The sequence below is a fragment of the Rattus rattus genome, chromosome 1, assembly GCF_011064425.1.
Source record: "Rattus rattus isolate New Zealand chromosome 1, Rrattus_CSIRO_v1, whole genome shotgun sequence".
In the NCBI taxonomy this organism is placed as follows: domain Eukaryota; kingdom Metazoa; phylum Chordata; class Mammalia; order Rodentia; family Muridae; genus Rattus; species Rattus rattus.
In genome coordinates, this window is record NC_046154.1 from 27,780,296 (window position 1) to 27,803,314 (window position 23,019).

Here is a 23,019-nt window from a genome sequence, read left to right on the forward strand (position 1 = left end):
GGAAAGCTTGACTCAGATCCCAAGCCTGGGCTACATAAGATGTGTGTGTGGGCGCATTCGAAAAAGCAAAGGAGAGAGGGACGGTGGGACAAGATAGTCTCTGAGCTCCTCACAGACTCAGGCAGAGGCAGACAGCGAGCGTAGCCTGAGAACTGCCTGTCAACTTGCACTCACCCAGTCTAGGACTTGGCTGAACCCCGCGACCCCACGGGGAGACAATGGGTCATGGCCACCTCAGCTGCTCACTCGAGGAAACTGGGGCTTAAGGGAGCTGAAGACCAGGTGATAATCACAACACTAGAAAATGGTGGGACTGGGGCTAGAATCCAAGAAAGCTGCTTGTAAGCCTGAGTGCTACTGTACTGTCAAATGCTCCATGGCCTTTCTCCCATGTCTTTTAAGTTGTCTCTTCTTGGACAAGCTTAGAAAACTTACTTTCCACAGTGTCAAAGAGAGCCACACTAATCCCTCTGTCATTAGACCGGAGAGCTTGAAACAATCATTTTCAATGTCTTTAGCGGGGTGACATGGCTCAGCAGGTAAGGCACCTGCCACCACGTCTGACAGTTTGAGGTCAGTCCCTAGGACCCACAGGGTAGAAGAGAACTGACTGCAAATTATTCCCTGCCCTTTGCATACAAAATTAAGTATAATTTAAAATGAATAAACAATGTCTAGGCAGGGAATGAATACACTCTGTATTTTTTTATATTCTTTTCTGAGATAGGGTCTCTCTATGTAACTCCAACTGTCCTCACCATATAGACCAGGCTGGCTTTGAACTCACAGAGATCCGTTTACCTCTGCCTTCTGAGTGCTGATGTTAAAGGAATGAGTGTGCCACCAGGCCTGGCCATACATTATGTTTTTCATAGTTCCCCTCTACCCAAGGATTTCACACTTCGTATTAATCACCTGACCCTTGGAAACATTTATTTATTATACATAACCTTTACTTAGGATTAGAATAGGACAGAAAGAAAGTAAATTTTAAGTCACTTTCTTCCTTTTAGTCGGTATTAAGTGCTAACCTCCTGCAATCTCAACACTTAAAAAAGACTAGTTTCTGAAATGTAGGTAGAAGATACATATAAACAAATATACCTTGATGTCATTGTCTATTCCGCCAGAGATGATCTGATCGCTCGTGTCATTGAAGGTGACAGCTAACACCTGGTATGTGTTCTGAAATGTCTGGATGGCTGCTTTCTTCCGGATGTCCCAAAGCTGAAGCAGAAAATAGGCACCGTCAGTAACATGTCCCAGCACATCCTCCACTCAGCTTCACATGAGCAGGAAACGTCAGACCCTTGCTAATGCTTGGCAGCTCAGCTCTTCCCCCCCTAAAAGCAAAGTCCATCGAGCTACCTCCTCCCCACCCAAGCTGGAGCAGCAAGCTACTAAACAGCCAAGCTTGCCTACAAGGCCACATGCCCGATAAACTTTCAAATAAACAGAATATGGGCTGGAGAGATGGCTCGGTGATTAAGAACACTGGCTGCTCTTCCAGAGGACCGAGATATGATTCCTAGCACCCTGTGGCAGCCAGTTCCAAAGGATCTGACTTCCTCTTGTGGCCTTCAAAGGCATCAGGCATGCAAGTGGTGCACAGACAGATATGCAGACAACTATACACATATAATAAAAATAAATCTTTTTTAAATTTTTTAAAATTAATTTTTATTTATATGAGTACAGTGTAGCTGTTTTGAGATGCACCAGAAGAGGGCACCAGATCCCATTACAGATGGTTGTGAGCCACCATGTGGTTGCTGGGAATTGAACTCAGGACCTCTGGAAGAGCAGTCAGTGCTCTTAACCGCTGAGCCATCTCTCCAGCCCCATAAAAATAAATCTTAAACAAAGCCAGTATGTAAAACATAAAGACAAACATATATAAACAAGTGTCAGGGACGACGAAGATGCTGCTCAAGGAAGAGCTTGCTCAAGAAAGGACCATCGTGCATTCCGCTAAGTTCATAGATTGTTCTCTGCACTCAATCAGCAAGCCTGCTGAGCCCGACTTAGCAAGGCTGTAACCCCACTGTCTTGACCTCACTACATCTCCAGTGCTTTCATTATGAAACAAGAGTGGCTCACGAAGTGAGATCAGTTTCTCACACAATGGAAGGCCGGTGGAATAAGACATTTTTTTTTTTTTTTTTTTTTTTTTCTGGTTCTTTTTTTCGGAGCTGGGGACCGAACCCAGGGCCTTGCGCTTCCTAGGCAAGCGCTCTACCACTGAGCTAAATCCCCAACCCCGAATAAGACATCTTAATAACAGTTTCAGACTCTCTGTCTCTCTAAAGACAAGGTCTTACTCTGCACAGGGTCCCAAACTCCTGGCCTCAACGATTCCTATTGCCTCAGTCTTCCACGTAGCTAGTTCCAAATACACATGCCACAGCCAGCTCAGATCCCTTTGTTAAACGTGAATAACGACGGTGCACCTATGTCCCAGTTTCTGAAAGGCTGAGCCACGCCAACTGCTTAAGTTCAAGAGCTTGAGACTCTCTAGGCCACAAGTAGCTTGTTTAAACACCTGAATTAACAAACCAAACAAAAAATTCACCCTCCCAAAACCTCCCAAAGCTTGGAGACAAAGTGCAAGTGTGTACGTGCTTGTGCATACATGTGTCTGAATGGACATGTGTGTATGGATGCATGTTACCCAAGTTCTCTACTGGTCTCCACCTTAATTTTGAGACACACGTATGCATACATTACGCTCACAATACAAACAGCAGATTAACAAATGGCCCATACTGTTTATTCACACAAAAGATGCTGAGCCAAGCTGTGGCATGTGTCTCCAGGACCAGTAAACATGGAATAAACAGGATATGGGATTTGGACCAATAAGAACATGGAGTAAGTTCTAGGTCAGCTAGAGTAAGATCAAAAACCCCAAGCGGGCTGTAACTCTTCAGCGGTAAAGCTGCTGGTTGGCAAGCCTGCTGACCAAACAGTAAGAGAGAGCTGACTCCTAGGTGTCCTCTGGCCTCCGCATGCACATCATGGTATGCATGCCCCAATCCCCCAATAAACATAAACAAACAGGTAAAAAAGTTAAAAGGCTAGAGATGGCTCAGTTGAAAGTGTTTGCTAGATACACGAGCACAGGGTTCAGATTGACCCCCAACATCCATGGGCAGGCTGGCATGGCAGTGCCCAGCACTGGGGAGCCGGAGCCGGATCATGGGGCCTGCAGTCAGTCACCCTTGCTCAGCAGATGCGCTCCAGGTTCAGTGAGAGCCTGTCTCAAAGAGTAGGTGGAGAGAGGAAAATCCTGAAGTTGACCGTGGCCTTCACCTGTGTGAAGGTGAGCACGGCATGCACATCCGCACATCCTGAGGAGGTGGCTTTCACCCGTGTGAAGGTGAGCACGGCATGCACACCTGCACATCCTGAGGAGGTGGCTTTCACCCGTGTGAAGGTGAGCACGGCATGCACATCCGCACATCCTGAGGAGGTGGCTTTCACCCGTGTGAAGGTAAGCACGGGCATGCACACCTGCACATCCTGAGGAGGTGGCCTTCACCTGTGTGAAGGTGAGCACGGCATGCACACCCGCACATCCTGAGGAGGTGGCGGCAGGAGAGAAGTCATCACAGTGCAAGCTGGGGTCTGTGTGGCCTACCTGAGGCCCTGCCTCAAAACAAAAGAACGCCAGTCAGGGTTTCTATTGCAGTGATAAAACACCACGGCCTAAGCAGCCTGCAGGGGTTCACGTCAGTTACGTTACCAGGTAAGGAACCATCAGTAAGGAAGGTCAGGGCAGGAAGCAGCGCAGGAACCTGGAGGCAAGGACTCATCCTCAATCAAGGAAATACCCACAGCCTACCTACAGGCAGACTTCCCAAGGACATTTTCCCAACCAAGTCCCCCTTTCCAAGATTCTAGCTATGTCAAGCTGACAGAAAACTAGGCAGCATAAAAACCCAACCAACGCCAAAAAACCATGGAAAGCTCAACACCATAGTTTATAAAAGAAATGCAAATAAAAAGTTACTCTTGCATGGTGTACACTGCAGAGGCAGGCAGGACTGTGTTGAGGCCAGCCTGGTCTACACAGTGAGTTCCAGGACTGCTGGGGATACAGAGACCCTGCCTCAAAAAAATCAAAACAAACAAAAACCAAAAGCAACAAACAGAGCCTTAACAAAAAAGACACTATGATCATAATCATGACCTTATTTTTATTTTTTAGGACAAGGTCTCACTTTGGAGCTTTGGTTAACTTGGAACTCATCCTGTAACCCAGGCTAGCCCAGCAGGATAGCTACTGTAATAAACAGACTGGGCTGGGCAGTAGGGGTGCATATCTTTAATCCCAGCACTGAGGGTTAGGTGGGTTGAGGCAGGTGGATCTGGGGCCAGTCTGATCTACTGAGCGAGTTCTACAATAACCAGTGATACAGAGAAGCCCTAGGTCGGAAAAACAAACACACACAGGAGTGCTACATGCCTATAACCCAGCATCCAGCAGTGCAGAGCCTGAGGGAGGCAGAGCGCTTCCAATTTCAAGCCAGTCTATATCCACACAGTAAGTCTGTCTTGAAACCAACCAACTGATCAACTACAACACATAGTGCTAGGCACTGTAGTGCACAGTACAGTCATTTGAACTCAGGGGTTAGCCTGGTCACACAGCACAGACTCAGTCTCACCAGACACCTCTCATCCCAGCACCCAAGAGGCTTAGACAGGAGGAACAATGGTTCTGAGGTGAGGTTTCTGTACATGGTAGGACCCTGCCTCAAAAAAACTACCCCCCCACAAGCCAAGAATTCCTTATCTTTCTGCTCCTCCCTCCCAAGCAGCATGGTCACAGAGTGGAGGACCACATTCAGCTGTGAAAAACCTTTGCATACATGTTTATAGTGTGCATCTGCGATGCATGTTCATGTGTGTATAATGCATAAGCACAAGGTGTACACTGACATCGACACCGGGTGCCCCTCCACCTTACACACTGAGGTGGCCTCTAACTAAGCCCAAGGCTTGTCATTTCGGCTAGTCTGTAAAGCCGCCTGTTCCGTGGATTCCGTCTCCACTGCCAGTGCACTGGGATTATAGTAGCCATAGGGCTGGCATCTTTCGCACTTGGAGGTAGGTATCTGAGCTCTGGTCCCCATGCCTGCACAAAAAACATGTTTCCTCAGCCCTGAAAAAATGAGTCTGTTGCACTATGTAGCTGTCATGTAAATTACAGTGGTACACTGCAGTGTGCTTGAGGTAGGCGCTCCAGGGGCAGAGGAACCTTCTGTTGTCTTCTCTAAATCCCCATCCTGGGTCAAGATGGCTGTGTAATGGGGAGATGGAGAGATAGCAGGCAGCCAAGGGGACTGACCCTGTGCCCTTGAGAACACTGAGAAGGTAGACAATGCCAGCAGGAGTCACCACTGATTATCCCATGATTTAAAAATGCCCTTAGGGGAACCAGAAGCCAGGAGCTTAGCCATGGGAGAACCCTCGGTGTGAACTCCAGCAGAGTGCCTCAATTTCCCCAGTCCATTTCTGCTGGGCGTTCGAGTGAGCTTGGATTTGACAGTTTCCTCCGTCTCTTTCTCAGGCAGGCCACCTCAGGTCTCTGATGGCCATTATGAACTGATTCTAGGATTTTTGCTACTTACTGTTTGTTCTTTTATGTTTGCTTGTTCTGTACTTAATAAACTCACTCATTAGAATCCAAAGGCACAACTGTCATGGGTCATTTTGTACAGCTATCATAGATCACACTGTACAGAAAAACAGCCAAGGCTGGCCTCAAATTTGAGATCTTCCCCCAACACTCAGACTGTAGCTTGTCTCATTTCAGTTGTAGGAAAGACCTAGGGCAGGCAGACCAGACTCCACAGCAGTTACCAGGGGTCATATATAGGACAGCAACAGGATTGACTTCTTTAACAGGGCTGGGGTTTTGTGGGAGAAAATGAAATGTTTGGGTATCAAAGTCATTTTAATTTTGATTTACTTCATTTAAATGCTAGGCATTGAACCCAGGCCCGTGTGTGGGAGGCACGGAGTTAGCCCCAGTCTTGCTTGTTACTATACAAGATTCCAAGGTGAATTTAAGTTTATCTCAAAAAAATCCTCCAGGAAAGTCCACACTCCTTAGCATCAAAATCAAGGCTTTGAGAATCCAGTTCCCACATAGGTGACAAACCTTTCTTCAATCTTTGTCTCAATGAATAATTTTTACTCAGATCAAAATAATATTTATCCCTCATTCCCCCTTCCCCCTTTCTTTGAGGCAGGATTCCCTATATAGCCCAGGCTAGTCTGAAACTCACCATTTTCTTGCCTCAGCCTCCTGTTTCTGGGATTATAGGAGTGTGGCCCAACGCCTGGCACCAATCTGTCTTTAACCTAAAAGGTATGGTAGCCACTTAAAGTTTGATTAAGATAATTAAAAAATTTTTGAAATAATCACAAACATACTAAAAAGTTGTAAATTTTTTTCTTTTTTCTCTAAAATCATTTTAAAGCAAATTGCTGACTTAATGCCCTATCCTCCTGAATGCACCCTAGGGCCTGTCCCAAAGATGTTTCCTACTTAACCTCAATATGCCATCAAAATGAAGAAATTAAATTTACCATAATTCTCAAACGCCATTTAAGCTGAACCATTATCCCCCTGCCCCGCAAAGACATTAAAGTTCAGTTTGTAATTATGTGTTAAATTTGTCATGGCTTTTTTTCTCTCTTAGATTTCCCTTGAGTTTTGTGGCCCCAGCACTTCTGAAGACCACAGAGATCTTTCTCTCTGTACTTGGATTTCTTCGGTGTTGCCTCGGTGAGACTGAAGACTTGTTATCTTTGGTGGGGATGTCACAGAAATGTTAACACATCTTTATCGTGTATCAGCAAAGGGCTCACAGTTCTGCCTCCTTGTTAATGACATTCGGCTGCATTACTCGCCTAGAACTGTTTTTTTTTTTTTTTTTTTTTTTGGAGCTGGGGATAACCCAGGGCCTTCAAACTGCTTGCTAGGCAAGCACTCTACCACTGAGCTAAATCCCCAACCCCGCCTAGAACTGTTTTACAAGGTGTTCTAGGCTCCTCTTATATTTTCAGCTGTGAGGCGAGTCTTTAACATCTGAGTCATCTCTCCAGGCCCTACGCTCATCTTAAAGCACTTTACCTTACTAGGTCTAAGCTAAGAGCCCAAGTTTTGTTTATTGGCAAATGGTATTTAAAGACCAGGACATAAATAACAAAAAAACAAGCAAACAGGGGCAGGTATGGTAGTACTCTTGGTCACCTTTAATCCCAGCACTCAGAAGGCAGAGGCAGATTTCTGTGAGTTTAAGGCCAGTCTGGTCTACAGAGCAAGTTCTAGATTAGCCAGAGCAATATAGAGAAACCCTGTCTTGCAAAACAAAACCAAAAACTAAACAAAAAAGACCAAGCCATGACGTTGAGACTCAGTGGTTCAGAGCAGAGCACATTCTCAAATGCTTGAGGCCCGGGGTGGTAGTCAGGAGGTCAAGTTAGTCTTGTTGCTCCTAAGGCTTCTTCTAAAGCTGGGCAGTATGTGTTTACCTCAGAACACAGATGCCTGCACACACAGATTTACATCCTTTTTGTTTTCTCAAAAAATGTCCAGTGCATCCCAGGCTGGCCTCAAGCTGCCAAGTAGCTGACGGTGACTTTAAAATCTGGATCGTCATGTGTTCACTGCTCCCGTGCTGGGGTTACAGTGTGCACCATGACTAATGCATGTGGTGCTGGGGATCAAACCCAGGCTTTTTGTGTGGCAAGCAAGATCCACACCACCTACACCATTTCCCCAGCCGTGTATATATATATTGGATTCACTCCCCAAAATACTGAGAGTTCACATTCTGATCCCTCTGGAGTAAGTATTGCCTCTTATCTAAGAATGTTTATTCTCAAATAAGAATTTCTCAATTTACGTTATCAACTTCTGAAAAGAAAATGGGAGTTCATACTGATTGTATCTGAGCACAGTACCACAAGACTTGTTTAATTTTCTCTCCTACCTTTTGAGAGTGAGTTATCTTCCTGCAATTCTAGTTTTACACATTTGATCTGGCTTTGTGTATGTAGCCAATTTCCCACTTTCTCTTCGACTCTTTGCCTCCCTTGGTGCCTTCCCACTTTGGTTATCCTTAAGGATCCTCCTCTCATCTAGGCTGAGCTGACCTCCTTACAATATAGTAGATCCGATCACAAGAACGCAGTCCCATAGAAAAAGTTTGATTGATGCCTTCAAATAAATTCAAAATAAAGAACTATGCAAAAAGTAGTCATCTTTAAGTGATATTACATGTAATCCATATTACAAAATATTACTTTGATGGGGCTGAGAAGATGGCTCAGCAGTTAAGAGCACTTTTTGCTATTGAAGAGGACCTGGGTTCGAGCCTCTGCACCACAAGGTGGTTCACAACCATCTGTAATCCAGTTGCAAGGGATCCAAAGCCTTCTGATCTCTGTGGATATAAGGCATGGACATGGCACACATACACACACACAGAAACTTATCCACAGAAACACAAGGACAAAGGGCTGCTTTTGGTCATGCCTGTTTCATCTCAGCAATAGAAACTCTAAACTAAGACAGGCCCATGGTCTCAACTACTTAAAATGCTGTAGTTCAGGGCTAGCCTGGGCTACAGGTGTTTAGGGCTGAACTGGACAACTTATTGAGATTCAGTCTCAAGTGCCAGCAGAGGTCAGAAGAAGGCACTTGATCTCCTAGAACTGGAGTCGCAGAGGGCTGTGAGGCACCACGTCGGAATCAAACCTAGGGTCCTGGGCAAGAACATCAACTGCTCCTGACTGGCAAGCCATCTCTCAAGCCCCATACTTACTGTTCTTATGAAGGACTAGGTATGTATGCTATACACACAGAAACACGCAGACAGAGTATCTATACACATAAAACAAATGTCTCTTAAAAAAAAAATTAAAAAGTAAGAAGCCAGGATGTGGCAGCCAGAGAAGGGGGACTAGGAGGGAGGGAGGGAGGGAGGGAGGGAGAGAGAGAGAGAGAGAGAGAGAGAGAGAGAGAGAGAGAGAGAGAAACATGGCAATGGTATCAGGATATACATGTATGAAGTAGTAGTGTGTATGCATGCATGTATGTAGGTATGAACACAGTATCAGGAACTACATGTATGAAAGTGTCGCAGTGAAACAAACCCATGATGCAGTTGATATTATGAAGCACCATGCTTTTCCCCTTCCTATTTCTAGGCTTCATTTTCTCTGTTGGTAAAGTGAGCATGCTAGAGAGGACCAGTGGGTTCTAAATTCTCAGTGGAGTAGCATTTTAAAGATTTCCATGACCATTCGAGACTCACTGAATCAGGTTCTGATTAGTTTTTACTTACATGCTACTTCCTTATTTAGTTCTTTTTCTTGAGACAGTCTGGCTGGGTAGCTCAGGATGGCCCTTCTGACTTTAACCACCTGGCTGGGTGTGTTAGTGTTATCATTTGTCTTTTGACTGTCTCACTACCCAGCTGAGGTTGGCCAGCACACCAGCTCTACTCTGGGCACTTTCAGTAGGCTCTTCAGGTGATTCTAACACACAGTTTGGGAATCATCCCACTAAATGATCTGCAATTCCCAGCCTAGGTGACTGAGATCATTTGCTGACCTTTTCTAGACATCTGTAATTTCACAACACCCTTGTAAGACACTTTTATTACTATTAGAGTTCAAAGGGTTGACAAGGCACAAGTCCACAAGGCAGTGGTGATGCACGAGGCCAGCCTGGTCTACAGAGCGAGCTCCAGGACAGTCTCTCTACATACACAGAATACACAGACAAACCCTGTCTCTAAAAGAAACCACAAACAAGTAATAACAAAACCCCAAAACAAACAAAAATCCCAACAAACTAGTCACACAGTTCACAGCTGAGCCATGAGTCAAATCCACGCAGCCCACTGATTCCATAGCAATATATTCTATAGAACTCTATAGAGTATTATTTTAATTAGGAAATTTTTGAGTGTGCTTTGGAACACTGGCAGGAAGGTAGGATAGAGACTGTCTTAAAGAGCGACACAGAGAGATAATACCTACCTTAACTGTGCCATCGTCGCTGCCTGTGCAGACAAGCTGGGGGCCCCGCCTGGCTGGATAACAGGAGTTCACAAAGGAAGTATGCCCCTTTAGCCTTTTAACTCTCTCTCCTGTTTCACTATCCCACACTGCCACAGTTTTATCTGTTGATGCTGAGAAGAGCATGCTAGAAAGAGAACACAAAATAAGACAAACAGGGACTAGAGGGATGACCATGACTTGACCATGATGGTCAAGAGCGCTGGCTGCAATTCCAGAGGACCTGAGTTTGTTTCCCAGAACCCACATAATGACCCAGTAACTCTAGTTCCAGGGAACTGATGCTCTCTTTTGGCCTCCACAAGCACTGCATGCATGTGGTATACAGAAATACATGTAGGGCAAACACCTAAGTGCATAAGATAAGATAATTCTCAAAAAGTCCTCCCCCTTTCTCTCCAGAAGGTGTCCAAGTGCCTGCTGCGCTGTGATGTGTTCACGAGCACAGGGTGCCTCGCCCTGCCTTTGGCATCCTATCACCGCCTAGATTCTGCATCAGGTTGACCGCACAAACAAGACCGTGGTTTCATCAGCTGATCTTTTCCTTCTCTGTGATACACAAGAGGATACAATGTCCTCTTACATGGAAGTATTTAAGCACCGCCTGCTGTGGTCAGGAGGAGGCTACTGTGGTAATTCTAGATTTAATAGGTGAGTAATTCCAATCCTTTGTTCTGTTTCTGAGAATGTTTCTAAGTTAAAGTTGATCTCACAATGTTCTCTCTTTCTCCGAGACAGGACCATGCTATGTGGTCCAGGCAGATCTTGAACTCAAGATGCTCCTGCCCCATCACCACCCAAGAGCTGGGCATGGAGTACATGCAGCAATACCCATTACAGTGCTGAAGGAAAAAGCATTATTTCTATTTTATGACAACAGGTATGTTGCCTGTAAGTGTGTGCCACGTGTGTGCAGTGTCTATAGGCCTGAAGAGGCTTCGGATGCTCTGAAACTTAAGTCACTGAGGGTTGTTATCAAGAATGTGGGCGCTGGGAACTGAATCTGGGTCTTAACCTCTGAACTGCCTCTCAGTCCCTTATAATGCACTCTTAATTTACAATGTAATGTAGCACTGTGAAGTTTGAGATCAGAAATGAGAAACAGGCCAGGTGCAGTGCCATATACTTGCAGTCCCAGTTACTCAGGAGCTGAGGCAGGAGGATTGCAAATTCAAGGTCAGGCCGAGTAAATGATTCAGAGGGAAACACAAGGGCTGTGGAGATGGTTTAGCTGCTATGAGAACCAGAGTTCATTCAAGTCTCCACATGAAACACTGGGCATGGCCATGCATACCTGTAAACCTAGCTCTGACCGGGCAGAGGCAGGAGAGGATCGCTGGGACTTGCTGCCCACCTACTTCGCTCTAGACTCAGTGAGAAAACTTGTCTCAGGAGACTAATGTACAGAAATAAAACAGGAGAGCTAATGTTCCTTTGTCCTTAAATGCACATATGAGTGCAGACACACTCTACCTCCAAAATGCCATCTATATGCTATTAGCATAACGTTATGCTAATATCTTGGAATACAGAGCTATGAACAAGTGAAAATAAAAATTAAAAAGAAAGAAAAGAAAGATTATGTGTAGGATGATGTCATTATGCAGATGAAGGCAGCTATAAGACAGAACGAGGCCTGTCACTGGACGAGAAGGAAGGATGGGCGGGAGAAAAGTTTTAGAGGAGGAGGAGACTGGAGGGAGAGAAGAAGCAGCCGAGAACACGGAGGCGGATGTTAAGGTTCCTCTCTGTACATTTACAGGTTGTTATGATTACTTTTAAGGGATGGATGTGTACAGGGCTTTGAGCAAATTATATCTTATCAATTGGATCAGAGGTTATTGTGTGGTGTGTTCTTTCATGTGGTGATTTAATTGAGTTCAAGAGAGTGTGTGGTGGCTGGACACACTGGGCCACCACGGAATTGGTATATGTATGTCTGGCATGATGGCAAGCTGCCTTGGGAACTAGATGGGTAAAGAGATTGTTGCCGGGCTCAGATGGCTCAGAGATCAAGGTATCCATTTCCAAGCCTCATCTCTGTGCCCCATATTGTAGAAAATAAGAACCAATGCCCCAAATTGGCTACTACTCTCCACGGCTGTTCTATACCGTGTGCCCTCTCCCCCTTCCCTCTTCCTCTCTTCCTCCACACATACACCCCTCCCTAATGAGTATGTTAAAACTCAACAATTTTGGTAGAAAAGGACTTCAGAAAAATGGATAATATAAACAGTAATTATCTTTGGAGAGGTAAAATGTGGAGAATTTCTTTATCTATTTGTTAATTTTAATTTTTAAGTTTTTTAAAACATAGTTTATTATTTTCATGATAAAAATAGCTAATTTCAGCCCTCTGAATCTTTTAACAGATGTAGGCATACAAAACCCACATAAAGGCAAACAAAACGAGCTCCCCAAAGCTGTCCTGACCTCTATACACACTCTTTCAGAGAAACATCATGCACATACACAATAGATAAAAATGTAGCTCTGGCTGCCCTGAAACTATGGAGGCCAAGCTGGTCTTGAACTCAGAGATCTACCTACCTGCCTTTGCCTCCTGAGAGCTGACATGTGCCACTATACCAGGCAATAAGAGCATAAAGAGCTAGTTTTAAATCACATTGCTTTATGTCTCATATAACAAACTAGCTGAGTTCTGGCAGACTAGGAGAAAATGATGATGTGCCCTGAATTGTACATTACATTGCTCACAAGGGCCTTAAAACTATGATTCTTCTGCTGCAGCTTTCTCAGTCTGACATTACAGGATTATAACACTATGTCCCCAGTAACACATACCCGCTAATGTCTCTGAAGAGACAGAACTCAGGGCTGACCCATGGGTAAGGTTTGCTGAGCATTAATGTGGGCAGCAGCTGTCACTCACGTGCAGCACTCCCCCTCACCTGCCGTCTGTGTTGTAGTGCAGCTCCATCACTGCTCCGCTGTGTCCCTTCAACGTAGCATAGTTGTCACAGTCTCCATAGACGCTCCACAGTACTGTTGGGAGACACGAAAAGCCACCGTCAGCCACAGAACTGGCACTTGGAAAATGACCAAAAAGTCTTTTTGAAATTACACACCCATGGAACAACATTGGTTCTATCATCAGATCTGCTTTCCTGACACTACACGTGTGTGTGTGTGTGTGTGTGTGTGTGTGTGTGTGTGTGTGTGTGTGTGCGCCTGCATGAAGGTGTGAAAGGAAATGAGCGCACTTGAACAGAAGTCAGAGGACAACTTTTGGTGGTGTTCGTCGGGCACCATCCACCTTCTTTTTTGAGATAGGTCTCTCGAGGTCAGGAACTCACCAAGTAGACTAGGCTGGCCAGCTGATGGGCCCCAGAGATCTGCCTGTCCACCTCCCCAGAGCCGAGAGACAAGCACATGCCACCTTACCCGGCTTTACATGAGTTCTAAAAATGGAACTCAGGTCCTAACTGACTGTGCTGTTCTCTGTCAGCTTTATTAGACAAGATTTATTCTTATTTTATATGAGTATTTTGCTTGCGAGTATACATACATACATAAATACACACACACACACACACATATATATACACATATACATACACACACACATATATGTATATATGTATATGTATAGCACATTCATGCCTGATAACTGTGAAAGCCAAAAAAGGGAGTTGGATTCCCTGGAACTGGAATTACAGATGGACGTGAGCCACCACATAGCTTATGGTAACTGAACCTGGGCCCTCTACAAGAGCAATATCTGCACTCACCTGCTGAGGCATCATTCCAGCCTCTCAGCTTTCATTTTTAAAAAGCTGGTACCTTGGGCTGGAGAGATGGCTCAGCGGTTAAGAGCACTGACTGCTCTTCCAGAGGTCCTGAGTTCAAATCTCAGCAACCATATGTAATGGGATCTGATACCCTCTTCTGGTGTGACTGAAGACAGCCACAGTGTACTCATATACATGAAAAAAAAAAATTGGTACCTTTTCTTATATGCTCTGAATCTAGAGTCTGAACAGAGGAGCATTAAGCTATAGTACCTATGAACCTTCTCTTCAGTTCTATTGATTTTTTAAAATATTTATTATTTATTGATGTGTCTGAAGTGGAGGGACAGTCAGAACATAGTTACATAGCTTCTATTAAGCTGTGTGTGTGTGTGTGTGTGTGTGTGTGTGTGTGTGTGTGTGTGTGTGTGAGAGAGAGAGAGAGAGAGAGAGAGAGAGAGAGAGAGAACTGTATCACAGATAGTTGTGATGTCAGGTGCACTGAACTCAGGTCCTCTGGAAGAGCAGCAAGTGGTCCTTTTTGTTGTTGTTCTTTTGTTTTATTTTATGTACATTGGTGATTTGACTACACATAAGTCTGTGTGAGGGTGTTGGATCCCCTGGAGGAGTTACAGAGAGTTGCAAGCTGCTATGTGGGTGCTGGGAATTGAAATCAGGTCAGCAGCCAGTGCTCATAACCTCTGAGCCATCTCTCCAGCCTGTTGTTTTTGTTTTTTGTTTTTTTTTTGAGACAGGGGTTTTTCTGTGTAGCTCGGCTGTTCCGGAACTCCCTCTGTAGACCAGGCTGGCCTTGAACTCAGAGATCCACCTACCTTTGCCTCCAGAATCCTGAGATTAAAGGTGTTAGCACGTCCAGCTAGCAACTGCTGAGCCACCCATTCAAACTGTACTTATTAAGTTAGTTCCACCTGAAGAGTCTGATCTTTCTCCCTCATATATGAGGGTCCTAGGTATGGATTAAGGCCCCATGTTTTTACAAGTAGAACAGTTTTCTCTTCTTAGTGCTCAGTAACCCATTAAAGCCAAACTGATGCTCTTGCTAAATCAGTTCAAGAGTTGTCTCCATGGGGAAAAAAAAAATTCATCTCTCTTGGTAGCACGAGCCTGTAATTCTAACACTTGGGAGGCAGTGGCAGGAGGATTAGACATTCTAAAGTCATTTTCACTACATAGCCAGTTTAAGGTCAGTCTGGCGACATGAGCATGACAGTAGGAGAAGAAGTAAGAGCATGAGCATGAAGTAGGAGAAGTAGGAAGAGGGAGGGGGAAGGAGAGGGGGAGAGAAGGAGAGAAAGAGAGCCAAGAAGATTATTTAACTCCAACCAAAGCAACCCACTTTCCAATTAGCACAACGGTTCCTTCTTCTTATTTACCACATGCACCCGAGGTTGAACCAGAACGTGTGCTCAGCATTTTACCACGCAGCTTTAGCTAACCGTAGCTGGCTTAACCTCCCAAATTAGACAGATGCCAAATTAGACTGATGTCTGATGCCTCCTATGGATGGCACTCAAAATGAAAGAGATCATATTAGCAGAGAGCAGTTAGTAACTCCAGTTAAAAAACTGTGCCTTACATATGAGTCGGTCAAATCCTGCAGAAGCCAGGGTGGATCCATTGGGGTGAAACTTGCAGCAATACACTTCCCCTTCGTGTCCTGAGAGCAGCATGATGGGGGCTTGAAGGGACGAACACCTTGGCGGTCCCTAAACCAAAGACAAGTGTGAGGAATGGAACGCTGGGGCAGTGCATTCATCTGCTCAGGGCACAGCACCTCTACCAATAATCCCGAAGTCTCTTTAGTAGATCCCAGTATACTTAGTTATTTTTATTATCATGTACTAACTACACCAAGTAATGGGTTTCATTACGAAATATCCATAAATGCAGATAATGTCCCATGGTCATACTCATCCAGTATATTTAGTCACAAAAATGTTACATGTTGGCTAGAGAGATGGCTCAGAGATGCTCTTCTAAAGGACCCACAGCTGTAACACCAGGTTCAGAGAATGCAACATTCTTTTTTTTTTTTTTTTTTTCCGGAGCTGGGGACCGAACCCAGGGCCTTATGCTTCCTAGGCCAGCGCTCTACCACTGAGCTAAATCCCCAACCCCCCCCCTTTTTTTTTTAAAGATTTACTTATTCATTTATTATATATAAGTGCACTGTAGCTGTCTTCAGATACACCAGAAGAGGGTATCGGATCTCTTTACAGATGGTTGTGAGCCACCATGTGGTTGCTGGGAATTGAACTCAGGTCCTCTGGAAGAGCAGTTGGGTGCTCTTAACCGCTGAGCCATCTCTCCAGCCCAGAATCCAACATTCTTTTCTGGCCTCTGAGCCCCAACCCCAGCACACACGCGCGCTCGTGCGCACACACACACCTAACATATCTAGGCACCGGAGAAGACAGCACTTGGTAAAACAATAGACCCTGCATTCTAGTACAAAGTGTGAGAAAGGCAGACAAGCAAACCCAAGTAAAACACCCCCTGTTGTGTGCCATCGGAAGAAACAATATGGGTTCCAGAGTGCAGGACACTTCAACCTAAAGTACAGTTGTCAGAAGAGCCCCACTGAAAACCTGGTATCCGAGCAAAGATTTGAAAGAGCCAATAGTTGACCATGTGGGCATTTACAAGAACATTCCAGCCAATGCACCATAGAAAAAGTAAGAACATATGTGTGTGTATGTGTGTGTGTGTGTGTAGCCAAGTGACATGCCAGAAAACTAGTAGATGAACAAGGTAAAGAGGGGAATTATTACAGAGAATTTCCTTTTTTAGAAGGCAAGGATCAAGGTTACACAGTTCTCTTTCCTTTCAACAGGATTTTGCCATAATAATAGCTTAGATGCTTGAAGCCCTGGATCTTCCAGCCCCAGCTTCTCAAGTGATGATTATAAATGTGTATATCCAGCTTTTTTGGGGGGTGGGGTGGGTGTCTTTCTGTGTTGTACAGGTTGGCTTCCAATTCCTTCCCTTATTATTTTCTTGTCGGTCTTCTGGAAAGCTGGAACTACAGTCCCACACGCCTTGCTCACTTTATTTGTATATTTTAAAGACCACCGCAACAGGATTTGGTTAAAGAGTTGGGGCAGGAGTACATCTATTTCCTCATCTGAACGTGTGGTGGGTGTGATTACTATTTTACAAGACATGTAGGTAAGAGCATGGGTTCTGACTCAAAAAAGCTTGCTTTCCCCATTTTGCAAAATAACAGCTGCTTCCAGGCTGTTATCAAGATTAACGGAAATTTCACACGCAAAACATCCAAGAACCAACTAATGTTAATTACTATTATAAATGCAGAGAAAGAAAAAAAAGCTGTACCAGGTAGCAAAGCGAGCCACTATCATTCATTTCCATTGCTTCTCCTCTCATTCATTCATTCGTTCACTCTGCCAACTTTCCTGAATGTTTCTTTTATGCTAAATCCCTGAAGATTTGGGATGCGGAAGCTTGGGTCTTGACTTTTGAGGCCAAAGTTTTAAATGATTCAATGCCCCGGAAGGGCTGAAAACAGGCGTCTAACAGGGAAACACGTATGGAGCACACACAGAACACAAGGCACCTTTACAGAGGCCTATTTTAACTTCAGGCTCACTGCTTTTCCGTTCCTGCAGAGCTGATACCATCCGTAGGAAGAGGGACTGAGGGCCGAAGGCGGGATGCCTTCTCACTTACCGTCTGCAGCAATGCCCCCGGAGTCGCTTGCTGTTGCCCGGTTCCGGGGCCGGATCCTGCCGCTCCCAACAGCAACTCATGTCGCGGCCGCTTGACGGGAACCAGGGGTAGCTCTGGGCCCTTGCGTTTCTGCTGCTCGATCATGGCGGCAACCACTACCCTCGGCGCCGCCAGTAACCGCGCCGCCTGCAGCAGGCGCTGCGCAATTGGTTTCAACTGAGTTCTTCCTCCAGAACTTCCGGAAGAGAGCAACCAATCGGTTTCTAACATTTCCTTCTGCAACGCCCTCTGAATACACTCTTGCGATTGGTCTATTCTTGATGACGTCACGAGAACTCCACTCTGGATTGGGTCGCAGAACTGGCGTTCTCCTCCGCCCCCTCAGGCGCGCCGTGCATTGTGGGTGAGAACGAGCGGAGCAGATTCAGTGTTCCTAGGGATGAAGCGGCTGTCCTGTTAGGAGCGGACGCGGAGTGAGTGTGTGGGGAATCAGGCGGGTGGTTGTTACAATTTGGAAGTTACGAGTCAGGCCTGAGCCTACCATTTTCAGCTACCAGCTTTGGCAGCAGGGTGTGGCAGGGGATGTCCTCGGAAAGAGTCCCCGGAAAGAGAAGTCCCTTGGTAGGCTGGAGCAGAGCTTTGGGATCTCTGGATGCAGGACTCGAACTCTCAGGCCGCTGTTCATTGACAGCTGCTCTGCAGGATGCCGATTCTGGGTCCTACTCTGTGCTGGCCTTCCCAGGCCCGACTCCCGGCCTCCAGGCTTCAGTGCCTGGCTTGGCTGAGGCGGCGGACTTAGTTTTGTCACTGCTTTAGCTGTCTTTTCTAAAGACTTATTTATGTCCCCGAGACAGCCAGCGATAAGGAAAGTATCAGATGGCTCCCCCAAAGCACAATTTTATTGAGAAGTCAAATAGTCGTGCTTACGTACCAGGCCTTCTCGAAAGTGGTCCAAATGGTATTTATGATGCAGTGCGTTGGAGGTCATTCTGAAGAAACATGGTCCCCTACCTCAGGGTGTGGAAAACGTGTTAAGCAAATCTCACCAGTTGATCGGAAGACTACCTAAACGAGCGATGCCTCATGCTATGAGTTACTAATAGAAGCTTGAAGGCTTTTCAAAAGAAAAGATGGCTGAGCTGTTCTTATCTGATGGGACAGTTCTAATAATGGGACGAGAGAAAGGGAGAACGTTCTGCACAGAACAGCATGTGCAATGCCCTATCAGTTGGGAAGATGACTGAGATACAGCGGGTCTGAGTGGGTGTGCTGAGAGAGAGAGAGCGATTGAAGTGACTATGGTATGGGATGAACTTGGAGGTCATGAAGATTTGCAGGAAGTTGAAGCTTTTACTTTAAAATTAATAGGAAGCCAGTCAAAGTTTTCTCTCTTCTCCAGAATGTGGTGCAGAAGATGGCTTGATCCCTCAGACTTAATGGTGTGATGAAACTGGAGAGATAAGGGGAGGTTTACTGGGGACAAATAGACCATTTTGGGAGCATGAACAGTAGTTCTTATCAGCAATGTCAGTGAGAATCAAGGTGAGGTGGGACTGAAGACAGGTTTAACAGTTTCTTGGGATAGCAGGGAAGTAAATTGGATAGGATTTGGTGATGATGGATTGGATGATGCCTGAGAGAGGATTATGTGCTTAGTCCCAGCATTGGAGGCTGAGAGACTGGAGGATTGCTACAAAACCAAGGCTAGGCTGGGCAACATTGGGATCTTTCAACTCACACCAGGCTGCTAGCATGACACCTTGTTTCATCCCCCTGCCCCCACCGCCCAAAACAGGGTCTAAATATGTACTTCTGGCTGTCCTGGAACTCACTATGTAGACCAGGCTGGCCTTGAACTCAGAGATCTACCTGTCTCTGCCTCCCAAGTGCATGTATATATTTGTTCCTCATGAATGCCTAATGCTAGCATGTGAACTTCCATGAGGTGCTAGAAACTCTAACCCCAAGTCCTTTGCAATTGTGTCTTCACTAGGGTTTTATTACTGTGAACAGACACTATGACCAAGGAAACTCTTATAAGGACAACATTTAGTTGGGGCTGCCTTACAGGCTTAGAGGTTTAATCTGTTGGTGCAGGAGGAGCTGAGAGTTCTGTACCTTCATCTTCTAGAAGATTGAATCTCTCTGGCAGCTAGGAGTGTCGAAGCCCACCCCCACAGTGACACACTTCCTCCAGCAAGGCCACACCTATCCCAGCAAGGCCGCACCTCCTAATAGTGTCACTCCCCGGGACAAGAATATACAAACCACCACAAAGAATGACAAGTACTCTCAACTAATGAGACATCTCTTTCTAGCCCTTGCGTAGTGAGATCCTAGCTCACAAAGCCAGGGGCTGGGGCTGGGACTTCTGGGTTCAGTTCTTAGCACTGCAAAAAGACCTCTCCCATCAAAGTTTAAAAACTGTTTAAGGCTTCTGTTCTGTGGGAGGAGCAAACAAAAAAAGCTTAGGCAGGGTAGAGTGAGTGGTACATGCTTTTAATCCCAGCACTCAGGAAGCAAAGGCAGGTGGATCTCTGTGAGTTCAAGACTAGTCTGTTCTACATAGAGAGCCAGGACAGCCAGAGCTACATACAGAGAATCCGTCTCAGGAGAGAGATTGGGGGGGGGGGTGTCTTTAGATATAGCTCTTCCTAATTTTATTTAGATTTTTTTTAGAATAATTTTATTTTATGTGCATAAATGTTTTTCCTGAATGTATGTATGTGCACTGTGTATAAGCCTGGTGCCAGAGGAGGCCAGAGGAAGGCATCAGATCCCCTGGGAGTGGAGTTACATACTGGTGTGAGCCACCACGTGGGTGCTGGGAACAGAACCTGGCTCCACTGGAAGAGCAGTGCGTTTACCTACCGGATACCGGAGCTCTCACCACTCTTTCTCATTCTCTCACAGCCTAATTCGGCAAGGAACCACTTAAGTGTATTGCTCTTTCCATGACTAATGTGTGTGGAGAGGAACTAGGATATCTGCCCTCATTTTGAGTGTCCCAGTGCTATTATAGATTCTATACTTGGCTAATTAGCTTTTTAAATGTGGTAGCGACTAGTAAAGGCCTCTTAATAGACTCACGGAGTTCCAATTAATAACACCCGTTCTGCGATGTGAGGTAAGGGATGCTAGACAGAAGGAGGGAAAGTCTGGAGGTGAAAGTGCTTAGCTGGGAAGTAGGAGAGGGGCATTCAGTCATTTCTCTAGAATGGGCAGATCAGCCTCCGTCCCATGTACTTCCTTTAGTGTGTACATGTTCCTGTGTGTAGGTGTGCATGCATGCGCATGAATGGAGATGAGAGATTGATACTGAGTGTCTTTTTCAGTTGCCCTCCACCTTATTTATTGAGACAGTATCACTAGACCTGACCTCCCCGAGTCCACTAGATCTATTGGCTGCCTACCCCCCAGGGATGCTGGCGTCACTGCCTCCTCAGCGGGGATTACAATGTAGCTGCACATCTGGGCCCAGTTTTTATACTTGGGTGCTGGGGATGGAAACAAGTTCTCATAATTACAAGGCAAGCCTTTCTGACTGAGCCTTCTCACCAGCCCCCAAAGGTATACATTTAAAATTAAAAGCACATAGAAAAGCTGGAGAAACACTCAGCCATTAAGACCTCTTGTTGCTCTTGCAAAGGACCAGGGTTCAGTTCCCAGAACCACATTGGGTAGTCACAACCAAACTTAACTCCAGTTCCAGGGGATCTTCTGATGCTCTCTTCTACCTTTAGTGTCGTGCATGCTCAAGTGCGAACACACACACACACACACACACACACACACACACAGAGAAATAAAATTTCCCTTTTTACTGTATAACTTTGATTGGCAGGAACTCACTGTGTAGACTAAGCTGGTTTCCAACTCAGAGATCTACCTGCCTTAGCCTCCTTTTTTTAGAGGGAGGGGGTTCAAGATAGGGTTTGTCTTGGGCAGCTCTGGCTGTCCTGGAACTTGCTCTATAGACCAGGCTGGCCTTGAACTCAGATCTGCCTGCCTCTGTCTCCCCAGTGCTAGAGTCAAGGGTATAGCACCACTACCCAGCTAAGACTTCTGTTTTCAATGTTTTTCAGGCCTGGCCAAGAGCGTTAGACTCTGGGATCAAATTCTGCTGTTGCTAGGACACGTGTGTGTGTGTGTGTGTATGTGTGTGTGTGTGTGTGTGTGTGTGTGTGTGCGTGTGTGTGTATGTGTGTGTCTTACTATGTACTTCAGGCTGTCTTCAAATTTTCTCTTCTTTTCCCCCCCCCTGAGTATTCATGCATGCTAGGCATTCTATTACTGAGCTATATCCCCAGTCATAGGCCTCAGACTTTCTGTGTAGTCCAGGCTAGCCTCAAACTCATGATCATTTCCTGCTTTAGTTTCCCAAGTACTGGGATCATTGGCAATACAGGCAGAGGTCACTACACCCAGCTTCATTGCTAGGTGATCTGATTCCCAGAAGCTGTTTATTAGTAATATACATAGAATGGAAGCTATGTTTCAAGATGTATTACATGTACCTGAACAGCATAGTACCTGGACATAGTAAATACTTGGTAAATGTTGTTTTCTTACCATTCTTACATGTGTGACTTTTTTTTTTTGACAAGGTCTTAACTGTATAACCTTGGCTAGATTGTGGCTCAGCTGGCCTGAGACCCCTCTTTCTAATGTTTTTGAGATCTAGGCACACATGCTCTTTCTTTCCAAAGTCATCCCATGACGAACGAGTAACAGTAGTAGTGATAAAAAGAAGGAGTACCACATAGGGATGATGTCACTGGAGTAGTGATTTAGGCGGCTAAGGCAGGAAGATTGCTTCATCTCAGTTCAGCAGGGGTCTAGAACTGGCCTGGGCCATACAGTGAGACCACATCTTTTTTTTTTTTTTTTTTTATTCTTTTTTTCAGAGCTGGGGACCGAACCCAGGGCCTTGCGCTTGCTAGGCAAGTGCTCTACCACTGAGCTAAATCCCCAACCCCCGAGACCACATCTTAAAACAGTGATGGTGGCCATGCAGTTCAGTCGCCAAGTCTTGCATACCATGTACCGGGTTCTAGATTTGATATCCATTATCATAAACGAACAAAACTGATCTGAATAAAGCCAAACATGGTGCACATGCTGTCATTCCAGCACTGAGGAGGCCGATGCAGGAAGATCTTCGCAAGTTCAAAGATAATCTAAGCTACATGGGAAAACTCTTGTCTCAAAAGAACCCAAAAAACAAGGCTAGGATGGTAAGGATACTTGCTGTGCAGGTGTGAGGGCCTGAGTTCAAAACTCCAGAGTCCACACAGAAAGCTATGGTTACTTGTGTGTATGAATCCAGTGCTGTGGCAGAGGAAACAGGGTTCACTGGGGCTTGTTGACTGCCCGACTAGATCCAGGTCAGTGAAGAGATCCTGTGTCAAGGGAATGAGATGGAGTGCCCACCATGTGCGCCAATATACAG

General features: G+C 45.5%; 2 protein-coding genes across 3 annotated transcripts in view; one reads left to right on the forward strand and one right to left on the reverse strand.

Annotated features, from left to right (window-relative positions):
- Window positions 1-17,768, reverse strand: part of Snrnp40 (small nuclear ribonucleoprotein U5 subunit 40) — a 31,808-nt gene extending 14,040 nt beyond the window's left edge. The window contains exons 1-5 of the mRNA XM_032897001.1: window positions 17,568-17,768; window positions 15,454-15,583; window positions 13,017-13,110; window positions 10,066-10,231; window positions 1,105-1,227 (exon numbers count right to left, since the gene is read on the reverse strand). Of these exons, the coding sequence (XP_032752892.1) occupies window positions 1,105-1,227; window positions 10,066-10,231; window positions 13,017-13,110; window positions 15,454-15,583; window positions 17,568-17,711 (657 nt within the window). The 5' untranslated portion in view covers window positions 17,712-17,768. The remainder of the gene's footprint in view (window positions 1-1,104; window positions 1,228-10,065; window positions 10,232-13,016; window positions 13,111-15,453; window positions 15,584-17,567) is intronic.
- A 177-nt stretch (window positions 17,769-17,945) lies between these two features.
- Zcchc17 (zinc finger CCHC-type containing 17) overlaps window positions 17,946-23,019 on the forward strand; it is a 41,764-nt gene continuing 36,690 nt past the window's right edge. The window contains exon 1 of one of the 2 annotated variants that reach the window (XM_032897004.1): window positions 17,946-18,040. The gene's annotated coding sequence lies outside the window, so the exon portion shown is untranslated. The remainder of the gene's footprint in view (window positions 18,041-23,019) is intronic. The other variant, XM_032897008.1, reaches the window with a different exon arrangement.